This window comes from Ciona robusta, chromosome 7 (genome assembly GCF_009617815.1).
Source record: "Ciona robusta chromosome 7, ASM961781v2".
Classification (NCBI taxonomy): Eukaryota; Metazoa; Chordata; class Ascidiacea; order Phlebobranchia; family Cionidae; genus Ciona; species Ciona robusta.
Genome location: NC_143241.1, coordinates 7,830,916 through 7,844,165, shown reverse-complemented (window position 1 = coordinate 7,844,165; position 13,250 = coordinate 7,830,916). Strand labels below are relative to the sequence as shown.

Here is a 13,250-nt window from a genome sequence, read left to right as displayed (position 1 = left end):
TAACACTGGTGTTCTGTTTAATACACCTCGTGCCAGCTTATGAGTTACCACGTATGTAACTTATTTATCCTCACATGGTGGGGAAATGACAGTCGTTATAACACTGGTATTCTGTTTCATACACCTCGTGCCCACTTATGAGTTACCACGAATGTAACTTATTTATCCCCGCATGGCGGGGCAAGCCATATAAATAAATACTCAGAAACAAATGGATCCCATTATCTGCTAAGACTCTGTGTTTCTGTATTTCAAATAGCTGACTTTTTTTATTTTATTTTTACTTTGTCTTCATTAGCGTCCAAGCCCGTACTCTATGTTTAAGGTGAGAAGGTGTTGGTGTTTCATGGCTAGCCATGCTTGTCACTATCATGCTTAAGCTTATGTATTGGTTGGTTTGGTCATTTATATCTTCGTGGGTGGGAACTTAAGTGACTTATCCATGGTTGCCACTCCCATGCCCACAGTCGAGTTGCTGGAACTATTGCAGTGTGTGGATAAGCAGACATGACTTTTGGTTAGTTTGGTCATTTATATCCTCGTGGGTGGGAACTTGAGTGACTTATTCGCGGTTGCCACTCCCATGCCTACAGTCGAGTTGCTGAAGCTATTGCAGTGTGTGGATAAGCAGACATGACTTTTGGTTGGTTTGGTCATTTATATCCTCATGGGTGGGAACTTGAGTGACTTATTCATGGTTGCCACTCCCATGCCTACAATTACGAAAAATTGTTATTGTTATATTGTTTTTCTGACAAAGGTCCATGGATTGTGGGATTCTAAAGAAGATAGTGGTGATTATGATGTCATAAATGAGACAGAGGTTGCTCCCACTACTTCTCATGAAGGAGAAGGGGGAGTTATAGAAGAAACAAACCAGGAGCAAGGAGGAGAAAAAGTGGGAGCAAAAAAGAAACCAAAGAAAGATAAATCTGGGATGGACAAGTAAGTGAATGGGTTTACCGAGGGATAACAAGTTCAAAGCTTGATGCTGCCACAATATGTCCCTGGGCAGGAATTTTAACCCAGTGGTAACTTTGCGGTATAGTATAAGAACTGTCCTTGCTACGCCACATGAGGTTAAATTTATAAAACAAGTAACACGCTTGGTGGCAATATTTTAATGCAGTTGGTACAACATATCTATCCAGATTCTTATACTAGAACAGCCTAGAAAGTGTAATAATGTGTAATATCACAAGTATAATATGCATGGTAACATTAGTTTATATGCTGTCAATATATTTCCGCATTCCTATATTCGCCAATATATCAATGGCCCGTAAAAAGCTATTATAGAAAACCAATGTAGTAAGCCTGGTAATAAAAACTGTTTATCCATCGAATGCAATTAACCTATTCTCCTATATAACCCATTTAACGTAATAAACCTATCTTTCCAGATTTCTACATTACTGTCAGCAGCCCTACTTCCTCTACACTTCTGTATTGAACCAACAATTCCTATCAATAACCGACGTATATGTGTGGATATTCCTATGTGATGTCATCAACTTCATTATCATCGTGTTTGGGTATTGGGCGTTTGGGGTAAGACGGTTTTGTATTTATAATACTGTGGGGTAAGATGGGTTTGTATACTGGTTGTATTTGGGGTAAGATGGGTTTTGTATGTTGTATTTGGGGTAAGATGGGTTTTGTATGTATAATACTGTGGGGTGAGACGGTTTTGTATATTGGTTGTTTGGGGTAAGATGGGTTTTGTATGTATAATACTGTCGGGTGAGACGGTTTTGTATATTGGTTGTTTGGGGTAAGATGGGTTTTGTATGTATAATACTGTGGGGTAAGATGGGTTTGTATATTGGTTGTTTGGGGTAAGATGGGTTTTGTATGTATAATACTGTGGGGTAAGACGGTTTTGTATATTGGTTGTTTGGGGTAAGATGGGTTTTGTATGTATAATACTGTGTAGGTAAGATGGGTTTGAATATTGGTTGTTTGGGGAAAGATGGGTTTTGTATGTATAATACTGTGGGGTAAGATGGGTTTTGTATATTGGTTGTTTGGGGTAAGATGGGTTTTGTATGTATAATACTGTGGGGTAAGATGGGTTTGTATATTGGTTGTTTGGGGTAAGATGGGTTTTGTATGTATAATACTGTGGGGTGAGACGGTTTTGTATATTGGTTGTTTGGGGAAAGATGGGTTTTGTATGTATAATACTGTGGGGTAAGATGGGTTTGTATATTGGTTGTTTGGGGAAAGATGGGTTTTGTATGTATAATACTGTGGGGTAAGATGGGTTTTGTATATTGGTTGTTTGGGGTAAGATGGGTTTTGTATGTATAATACTGTGGGGTAAGATGGGTTTTGTATATTAGTTGTTTGGGGAAAGATGGGTTTTGTATGTATAATACTGTGGGGTAAGACGGTTTTGTATATTGGTTGTTTGGGGTAAGATGGGTTTTGTATGTATAATACTGTGGGGTAAGATGGGTTTGTATATTGGTTGTTTGGGGTAAGACGGGTTTTGTATGTTGTATTTGGGGTAAGATGGGTTTTGTATGTATGATACTGTGGGGTAAGATGGGTTTGTATATTGGTTGTTTGGGGTAAGATGGGTTTTGTATGTATAATACTGTGGGGTAAGATGGGTTTGTATATTGGTTGTTTGGGGTAAGACGGGTTTTGTATGTTGTATTTGGGGTAAGATGGGTTTTGTATTTATGATACTGTGGGGTAAGATGGGTTTGTATATTGGTTGTTTGGGGTAAGTTGGATTTTGTATGTATAATACTGTGTAGGTAAGATCGTTTTTTGTATATAGTACTGTAGGATAAAATGGATACCGTTAGTACATATTATTCCATATTTTGTTAACAATTAACAACGCTCTTTTAGAGGCATAAAAATATAGTTCTATAATTAACTTTCATTATTACATCACAAGGCATATTCATCGCAACAAACAAACGTTGTGTCCGATCTTCAATCCAACCAAGTTCCCACTGGTTTCCTTGTAATGCTGTTGATACAGGTACTGTAATAAGTGGTGCAGCCAAGGGGGTTTAGGGTGTCGTGGGTGTTTGAAAAGGTGTATGAAAACGGAACACCAGTGTTATACCGACTGTCGTTGTCCTGCCATGCGAGGATAAATAAGTTACATACGTGGTAACTTGTAAGCAGGCATGAGGTGTATGAAACAGAACACCTGTGTTATAACGACAGTCGCCCCACTTTGCAAGTCTAAAAAGTTACATTGATTCATCCATGCTCGTTACACACAATTAACCACCTAATTACCAATTACCTCATAGTTCTCAATGATGATAATCGACCGTGTGATTTATCTTCGTAAAAGTCTTCGAGGGAAGTTGATCTTCCAAATCTTCCTCGTGGCTGGCGTTCATATTTGGCTCTTCTTCATCCTACCTGCTATCAATAACAGGTAAAATATTTATAAAAAATATTAAACAGAAATTAAGACTTTGATTTTAAAAAAACTGTAAACGTACATAACTGTAGTGAGGTATATTTTGAGCTTAGCACTTTTTATTTGACACTTTTCTTCAAGTAGTTTTTTGGCTTTTCTTTATTCTACCTGCTACTATTAACCGTTGAAATATTTATAAAACCAAAATTTGAAAACAAAGTACATTTAAAAACGCATAAAATTCATCGGTCTCTGTATAAAAGAAGCAATGAAGTATATTTTGTTCTAAACATAAACTCTATTTACCTTCAATAGTAAACTATTCATTGGACTTTTTCTGTGTTCTTTATGTGCAAACTTATATTTTTAATATCTTATGAATAACAAAAAAAATAATAACAATAAATCTGTTCCACCCACAGACCCTTCTACCAGAATGGCGTGGCACAAACTTGGTATTTCTTCAAAGCTCTTTACTTCCTATTATCAGCATACCAGATTAGGTGTGGATATCCCAATCGTGTCACAACTAATTTCCTCACCAACTCTCATGGAACTGTTAACTTGTTTCTGTTTAAGGGGTGGGTGGTTATTTCCATTAAACCTGACAATGAGCATGAGGTGTATGAATACACCATGTGTGTCTGGTGTATAAGAAGAGACCCATGTTATAACTTGACAGTGAGCATGAGTTGTATGAATACACCATGTGTGTCTGGTGTATAAGAAGAGACCCATGTTATAACTTGACAGTGAGCATGAGTTGTATGAATACACCATGTGTGTCTGGTGTATAAGAAGATACCCATATTATAACTCAACAGTGAGCATGAGGTGTATGAATACATCATGTGTGTCTGGTGTATAAGAAGAGACCCATGTTATAACTCAAAAGTGAGCATAAGGTGTATGAATAAACCACAACTTGACAGCAAGCATAAAACCTCCCACCATCCAGGTATCGCTTAATTCCATTCCTCGCCGAAGCAACCACCGTTATGAACTGGACGTTCACTAAAACATCAATGTCGATATCTGAATGGTTGAAACTGTGGTCGATTCACGCTGAGGTGTTTGAACTAAAGTGCTGGAGGAGTTTCGAAGAGGTAGGTTATGCACAGAAGGTGTAGACAGTTATTTATTAAAGTTACTCAATTTTTCGAAGAAGTTAAATGAAGAGAAAAAACAATGGCGTATTTAAAAGAAACATATGAGAAAATATGGAAGAAAAATAAACATGAAAGTATCCTAACTCGATAAACATGAAAGTATCCTAACTTGACAGTGAGCATGAGGTGTATGAAGCCACCATGTATGGTGTGCAACACTGGTGTTATAACTTGACAGTGAGCATGAGGTGTATGAAGCCACCATGTATGGTGTGCAACACCCGTGTTTTAATTAAACTCTTGGTTTCCCACCCGAGGATAAACATGAAAGTATCCTAACTCGACAGTGAGCATGAGGTGTATGAAGCATCATATCCTGCGTAACTGCCCGTGTATAAAAACCCTTTAGTTTGCCAAACCTAAAAACTCACCAAAATTAATATTCCCAGGAATATCCTTCTCAACGAGGATCAGCAAAAGCAAAATGGGTTCAGTATTTGATTGGTGGAAGTTTGGTCTTCCTTATTTTCTTCATTATATGGTTTCCACTCTTATTGATGAACATTGCTCTAACTATTGGTGGGGTTACCAACAATCCTACGCAAGTTGATGTGAAAATAACATTGGGCTCTTTTGAGGTAGGAGTTAAATAAAGGATAACAATATTATACCTATAATTTAAGTGGGGTCTAAAGGGTAGCACCCTGGGTGTTGAGGTAATGGACCTACATCCCAGGTCTCAGGTGTGCTTCACTGAAGACCTCACCCTTGTAGAATACAATCTCTATTATTGAGTGTATATAAACTGCCTCAGTGGGGTTTAGATGGTAGCACCCTGGGTGTTGGGGTAATAGACCTACATCCCAGGTCTCAGGTGTGCCTCACTAAAGACCTCACCCTTATAGAATAGAATCTCTATTATTGAGTGTCTATGAACTGCCTCAGTGGGGTCTAGATGGTAGCACCCTGGGTGTTGGGGTAATAGACCTACATCCCAGGTCTCAGGTGTGCCTCACTAAAGACCTCACCCTTATAGAATCTCTATTATTGAGTGTCTATAAACTGCCACAGTAGGGTCTAGATGGTAGCACTCTGGGTGTTGAGGTAATAGACCTATATTCCAGGTCTCATACCTTCAACTACATACAACTATACATACAACATAATATTTCTTTTTATTTCAGCCCCTGTTCCAAGTGGTAGCAGATTCTGATGACATCAAAATTTGGACTGAGACCCAATTCGACAATTTCCAGCAAGACTTCAGTGTTAGCCAAGTTGGTGTAATGATTATCTTAATGTCTTAAATCTCCTTTTCTCTTTAAAATGTCTGTGATTGTATTTTTGTGTGGCTGAAAATTTAGACATTCCATAAAGACAACCCACACACCCCACAATTGTAGCTGAACACCAATTTGCCCCCTTTGTTTACTAAAAGAGCGTTGTAACCACTTTGCCACAGTACTGGTACAATGGTAAAAATGTTGAGCCTTGAACCAAACCCCACTGGGGCTAGTGCACTCTATCTGCAGCCATGTCGGCCATACAGCATTACCCACAAAGTTACATACATGGTAACTTGTAAGCAGGCACGAGGTGTATGAAACAGAACACCCGTGTTATAACGACTGTCGTTTTTCCGGCCACGCAAGGATAAAGTAAGTTACATTCACATGGTAACTTGTAAGTGGGCACGAGGTGTATGAAACAGAACACCCGTGTTATAACGGCTGTCGTTGTGAGGACATAATGTGACCAGAACACTATACTTCACCCCAACTTTTCCCCACACAGGCGGCCGCTGCGTTCTTGTCAGGATTCCAATTTGATCAAGTTGTCACGGTAACCGTAGATGGTGAATCGAAAACAATTTGGACCATCAGCCCCCCACAATATGAACTGCTGGTGGATAGGTTAAGTCCTAACAATACTAAACCAGTTAGGTTGCTGTTTGAATGGACACTTACTAAGTAAGTTACTATGTATTCTTTTTGCTAAAGTATGAGACTTATATTTTTTTTAGTGTGTTTGTATGCGGATAATTAAACACGGAACTAAAAAAGTGAAAACTTTTAGCATATCTACATAATAAATTTAAAATTATTTTTACTGATTCAATATTACCATACAGTTAGGATCTCTTTGATAAAATAAATTAGTTCGGAAAGTTAGTTAATTGGCATAAACAATTAATGACAATTTTAGTTTTAATTTTTAGTAATTTTTTACGAATATCGTGTATCGTATTGTTGTTATGTTTATTATTTTTTATTCTTTGTTTGTTAACAATCCATAGAACATCCTCCACTATGATGAAACAATGCTCAAAACCTTCAAAACAGTAAATTATTTAGAAACTGTAGAATTAGTAATTCCTGGCACAGTAACACATTGGTAAAGTGCTTCATTGTAACCGGAAAATACTGGGTTCAATGCTCGGTGCTGCTACATTGTGGGCGCCTTATATTTAGTTTAGGGGGTTGTAGATAGAGTAGTAGTGCAGAGTATTCCGACATAATCTTTAATGGGTCCTAACTAGACGGAAGCTTGTTCAAGGCTCACTGTGGTAGCTATTTTATATGAATGAGTTTTATTTCTCGTGAGATACATCATAACTAATTTGGACAGTATTAACATTCATGAGTAAATATGTTACTTGTGACCATGAGGTGTATAAATACACCATGTGTAGCATATAAGAGCCAAATCTTTAGTTAGATATCATCTAACACCTTCTCACAGAAAAGATGACGAAGAGTATGGTTTAGAACCCCCTGAAGAAAGTTTATTGTAAAACATACTAACCCTTATATAACATGGTGGTGGCTGTATTACTATAAACAGAATTAAAGTCTTTTTAACACAAATAAAAACAATCTTTTTAACACAAAAAAAAAACATAATAAACATTCTTTAACGGAAAACAATATTCTTTTTAACCCCAAAAACCTCTCTCTTTAAAACAACCATTTTTTTTAACACAAAAAAATCAACATTTATTTAACACAAAAAAACAACATTCTTTTAATACAAAAAACTCTTTGTTTTAAAACAAAACCACATTTTTTTTCTTTTTCGCCTCTGTTCTATTCAATATGGGTGAGGCCTTTGGCAGAGTATGATGGCAAAACAGACCAGGGAATATGGGATGTATGTTTTGGCCCATTACCTCAACACCCAGAGTTATACTAACATTACCACAAACACTAAATTTTAAGAACTGATCTTCTAGAAAAAAATAAACTTAGATTTTATTGAAACCAATATTTTATATTCAATTCTGCGTTTTAATAAAATTTGCATGATATTTTTATACCAGAAGATTAGCAATACCATAACAGTAAGGCATGTTACATAATAAGTACCATTGTTCATACACAATGCAACCCCAGCAATCTAACCTGGTGTGACTGACACTTGTACTTGCAAAAAATGTGTATTTGAAAATTTTTTTTTGTGCATAGTTTAACAACGTATATATTTCTGAAAATGGGAATATTTTTAATTTGAAAATGTGTGGTAATGGGGCTCTTGACCTACAATCCCAGGTCTTTTGATGTGCTTTACCATAAGACCTCACCCATATAGAAATGAATAATTTAAATGTAATAAAATTTAATACAAATACCAACTAATGCAATAATTTTAAAACAGTTCTCGGAAAAGGACATTTTTTACACAAAATATATTCAAATTTTTATTTTCAATGCAAATAATATTTCTATTCTAACACCCTCTTTACCCCCTCCTAGTGACCCTAGTGTTACGAACGTAGTATCCTCGTACGGGTCAAACTCTGTGATGCTAAACCGAAGCAGTGAAGCGCGGCAACATCTTTATCAATTGTTGAAACAAAGAAACGAAACAAATACTACAGATAGCGCGTGAGTTTTTAAAAAATAAATTTTGCAAAGTTTAAAGTGATCTTTGAAAGTGGTAGAAAATTGAGGAAATGTTACTAAGTTTAAAAACAAACTCTGTCATATATGTTTTTTTTTCCATTAGTAAAAAAAACACTTTTATCTAGAAGAGACAGCTAGAGTCTGCATACTGTTTAATATTGTATTGGCGCATAAATAAGTTTTAAAGTAATGTGTCAACTCTTGTCTAAATCTCAGGTTCCATGGCTTACCACCTGTGTAGGCCCTCAACCAACATAGAATAGAATGTTTTATTTAATTTTTTTTTTCAGTTTCATCATGAATTTGTTTCCTCAATACATCCACTCACAAGGGACTTCCTCAACTGCAAGACCTGCTTATAATTTATACCAAGGTAATGTGTTTGTTAAGTATGGATGTAACTTATTTATCCTTGCTTGGTGGTGCAATGACAGTCGTTATAATACGGGTGTTCTACGGGTGTTCACTTTTTACCCCACTATCACATATGAAACTTTGTGGGTGAATGTTGAGCGACATAAACAACATTCATTCAGTTGTTTGAGATACTATAGAAACCTTATAAAACCATAGAAACCTCATGAATTTATAGAAACCTCACAAAACAATAGAAACCTCATAAAACCATAAAAACATCATAAAACCATAGAAACTTTATACAGGTACACACCAATCATACACGGACGTACGTCTCACGTTACGAAGGAACGCTAGCTCCACCTGGTGGCGAGTATTTGACGACTCAACGTCCTTGGAAAAACCGATGTTTGAAATCAACATTTTTAGCGACAAAGTTTCGCCCGCAAGTTTACAATTTATTGTCAGTTATGGGTGGGTTGTTTATAATATATAAGTCCTGTTTATCATGTTTAAAACAGCTCGGCTGATAGGTTTAATTTTGGTTCGGCGTTTTAACTATAAAATATATAACACAAAATCTACAGTTATTTTTTGGGTTGCTCAGAAACTTAATCTATACTTCAGGTTGATTGTTTTTAGTAACAGTTATTTTGCACAATGTGGTAGTTAATGTGACTGTTTCTATAACAACAATAACTAGTTAATCGCAATATTCCAGATTGATTGGTTTATACGTGTCGGTTGTTTTGGTTGTTGGACGTTTAGTACGCGCTGGTTTGGTTGGAGCAACTTCTACTATCATGTTTCTGTGAGTTTATGTTGTTTCTATCTTTATTTTTATGGTAGAGTAGAGGGAGATGGGGCATCTTTTCATTTTATTTTCTCGTTCCATTTAGTAGTAAACAAAGAACATTCAAAGAATTTTAAAATCGTATCCTCACGACTCCCATAGACCGTTGTTAATTGTTTAAAACACGATATTTTAATATTATGTGCTAACGGTGTCTCATTTTATCCCAAAGTACTATATCGAATAACTTGTATACCTATTCAAAAATGCAACATTATGTTTTTATCATAAATCAATGGTAGATAAATCATATAATGTATATAATTTATGAGGAACTATTACTTTTGTAAATCATATAATGTATAAAAATTATATCCAGCTTCTCAACAACAAAACTATTAAAATACTGACGAATGCAAAATCACAAAAGTAACAATAAAATTATAAATTTATTGTTATTACGATATGACGATTAAAATACCCACAATGCATTGCAGTGAGCTTCCATACGTCGATCGAATCCTCCAACTTTGCAACGATATTTATCTCGTGCAGGAAGAAAAAGAGTTTGAACTTGAGGAAGATCTTTACGCTAAGTTGATTTTCCTGTATCGGTCGCCCACCACGCTTATTAAGTGGTCGAGGCCTAAGGTGGATTAGTAAAGGGGTTGTAATAAGGGATAGGCAAGAAACTGATTGATATGAAAAAATAACGGAAAAAATTAACAGTACAAAAAAGAACTGAAACTAAAAATGGTAACAACAAAAAACTAGATTAAATATTTGACAAACGAGAAACGGAATATTTAGAACATATACAAAGGAAGCAACAGGTTAAAATGATGGACAGGAAGAAGCAACAAAACAAAGAAATAAAAAGAAGAACAAGGATGCAAAAAAAAAAAAGAAAACAAAAAACAATCTTAAAAGTATGAGCACATTTAAAATAAAGGAACAAAATGTTGATTAATAACGAAAATCGTAACAAGATTAACAGATACTAGATAGTTAATAAAAAGAATAACAAAATTGTATAAGAGAATGGACAAGCATACAACAAACACACCTACAAACAAACAACAACAAGCATATAGAGATCCCAAGCCTCCAATTGAGCTTAAAAATGAAACCTTAGATCCCATATGAGGTGCTTTGTTGCTATGGTAACTCATGAGATGTAAAATGTTATCTTTATGTTGACATGTCCTTATTTTATGTTTCTTGTCAGTTACTGCTTCCTTGCATTACAGAGACTTGAAATGTGGATTTTTTCAGGGTATAAAGAACAAACAAAAAGATATTTGCACCGAGTGTTTAGCGCAGGTCAGCGTAGTTATTTCTTTGTTTGTTCTAATAAACGGCGTTTACACTACAGCGTAGCTCGTTTTTATGTAAAAAGAACAAGCAAAGAAATATCTACACCCAGCGTTGTTCAGCGCAGATATTTCTTTGTTTGTACTTTTAACTTATGTGCGCAATATGATTTTAAATGTCAACAGATATATTACTGATTTTTTCCTTTATTCAATAACACACACCATTATCTCCCTTTGTTATGTAACAATGATCATTGCAGTGAAATAATCTAGGTGTAGTTTTACTTATTTACTTTATGAAACTAATTTAATAATTCCTTTTAACAAGTACTACTGTCAACTTTACAAAGTAATCTGTTTACTAACTCTAGTATTGCAATGTTTTAATAATGTGCCTTAACATGTTAGATTATGGAACTTAACACAAGAACATGTTGTATTATGTTGATACATTTGTGTAATTTGTTGTCATAACTGTTTATTAAACATCAGATTCATGAAATGTCCTTTGTATTACTAATTTAAACTATGCTTTACCATACACCTCATGCTCGCTGTCAAGTTATAACATGGGTGTCTTCTTATAGGCTACACCAGAAACACATGGTGTATTCATACACCTCATGCTCACTGTCGAGTTATAACACGGGTGTCTTCTTATACACCAGACACACATGGTGTATTTATACACCTCATGCTCGCTGTCAAGTTATAACATGGGTGTCTTCTTATACACCAGACACACATGGTGTATTCATACACCTCATGCTCACTGTTGAGTTATAACATGGGCGTCTTCTTATACACCAGACACACATGGTGTATTCATACACCTCATGCTCACTGTCGAGTTATAACATGGGTGTCTTCTTATACACCAGACACACATGGTGTATTCATACACCTCATGCTCACTGTCGAGTTATAACATGGGTGTCTTCTTATACACCAGACAGGCATGATGTATTCATACACTTACTGTAAATTTTGATGACTACTAGCCACCGCTGTGAGCCTTGAACTCGGTACCCCGGGTACAAACGCATAAGATTGATAGACGCCACGTTAACGAACAATAGTCTTATGTTAAGTACAATCACAAGTGCTTCACGCCAACGATTGTTACTTGTTGGATCACAATGGGTTAGAAACAATGGAATTACTTTTAGAAAGTGAGTGCGAGTTGCTCAACTGAAAGCTTTGTTTCACCACAACAAAACATACGTCGATTTGCATTGGTTTGGTCATTTGTGAGTAACTTATCCGTAGTTGTCACTCCCATGCCTACAGTCAATTTGCTGAAGCTATTGCAGTGTGTGGATAAGCAGACATGACTTTTTGTTTGTCCATGATAAATGCCCAAAAAGTAAAATTCGCGCTACATACAAAAGCCTCATGCCCACTGCCGAGTAGCTCTCAGAGTCCAATCTCGCCAACGTGCCATAGTCGTTGTACCTACTGTGGGGTACGATGGGACACCTTTAGCACCTAATATCCAAATACCATAATCGTGTTTTAAACAATTAACAACGGTCTCTAGGAGTCGTGAGGACACGGTTTCATAATTCTTTGAATGTCTATTTGTTTACCACCAAATTGGACGCGAAATTAGAATAAAAAGGTGTCCCATCTTCCTCATCCTACTACATTAGTCCATAGTTAACAATCCAAACGTGTATTCGGTTGTTTTATCCCCAAACATAGCAACAACGGCGGCTTCAATTTAGTAGGATCGATAAAACCACTGTTAAAATTTCGAGAGGGTTTTGTTCTGAGCGGGAAGTCCTCTAGTACGTTACTGGAGTGTCCTTGAAATTAAAGCAGTGGAAAAATGAGCGACAATTACAGGCGATATCGACGACCTTCGGGTCTTGTAATGTTGAGAGTGTAGAAAGGTTTTAACTTACAGGCTTGCAAAACTTTTTAAGGCCAAATTATTGTATAAACGTCGACTGTGTATGTATTTTGGGGTAATAGTTAAACGACAGCATTGTTTATGAAGGTGTTCGGTTTTCGCACAGGGCTTCGGGTTCTACGTACGAGACTATAACGTCGCACCCATGGGTCTAGTAATAAACTGGATTATATAGCATTCCTTTGACTTAGGTCTACACCTTTAAAGAAGCTGGCTCATATTAAACAGTCGTACAGCCTATGATATTTTGGACTATACAGTAGGGTGGTGGAAGACGGGGCACCATAAGCTCATAATATCCAAATATCCTGATCGTGTTTTAAACAATTAACAACGGTATATGGAAGTCGTGAGAATTCGGTTTTATAATTTCTTGCATTTTTTTGTTTACCACTAAATGGAACGAGAAATAGAATAAAAGGTGTCCTATTTTCCCCACCCTACTATTGTGCTTTGGCAGA

General features: G+C 36.2%; 1 protein-coding gene and 1 long non-coding RNA gene across 7 annotated transcripts in view; one reads left to right on the top strand and one right to left on the bottom strand.

Annotated features, from left to right (window-relative positions):
* Window positions 1–11,376, top strand: part of LOC149734408 (piezo-type mechanosensitive ion channel component 1-like) — a 38,647-nt gene extending 27,271 nt beyond the window's left edge. For 3 of the 6 annotated variants that reach the window (XM_089882110.1, XM_089882107.1, XM_089882106.1), the window contains 16 exons: window positions 299–325; window positions 761–945; window positions 1,404–1,551; window positions 2,915–3,001; window positions 3,282–3,412; window positions 3,820–3,978; window positions 4,356–4,503; window positions 4,956–5,144; window positions 5,691–5,783; window positions 6,301–6,476; window positions 7,249–7,296; window positions 8,259–8,390; window positions 8,699–8,781; window positions 9,071–9,239; window positions 9,487–9,576; window positions 10,056–11,376. In XM_089882110.1, coding sequence (XP_089738236.1) covers window positions 299–325; window positions 761–945; window positions 1,404–1,551; window positions 2,915–3,001; window positions 3,282–3,412; window positions 3,820–3,978; window positions 4,356–4,503; window positions 4,956–5,144; window positions 5,691–5,783; window positions 6,301–6,476; window positions 7,249–7,296; window positions 8,259–8,390; window positions 8,699–8,781; window positions 9,071–9,239; window positions 9,487–9,576; window positions 10,056–10,218 — 2,028 coding nt within the window. In that variant the 3' untranslated portion in view covers window positions 10,219–11,376. The remainder of the gene's footprint in view (window positions 1–298; window positions 326–760; window positions 946–1,403; window positions 1,552–2,914; window positions 3,002–3,281; window positions 3,413–3,819; window positions 3,979–4,355; window positions 4,504–4,955; window positions 5,145–5,690; window positions 5,784–6,300; window positions 6,477–7,248; window positions 7,297–8,258; window positions 8,391–8,698; window positions 8,782–9,070; window positions 9,240–9,486; window positions 9,577–10,055) is intronic. The other 3 variants (XM_089882108.1, XM_089882111.1, XM_089882112.1) reach the window with 3 other exon arrangements.
* A 481-nt stretch (window positions 11,377–11,857) lies between these two features.
* LOC149734407 (uncharacterized) lies at window positions 11,858–12,938 on the bottom strand. Its single transcript, XR_016385297.1, has 2 exons — window positions 12,782–12,938; window positions 11,858–12,682 (listed from the first exon to the last, which is right to left on the bottom strand). It is a non-coding gene; the product is annotated as an uncharacterized LOC149734407 (long non-coding RNA).
* Window positions 12,939–13,250: the final 312 nt, after the last annotated feature.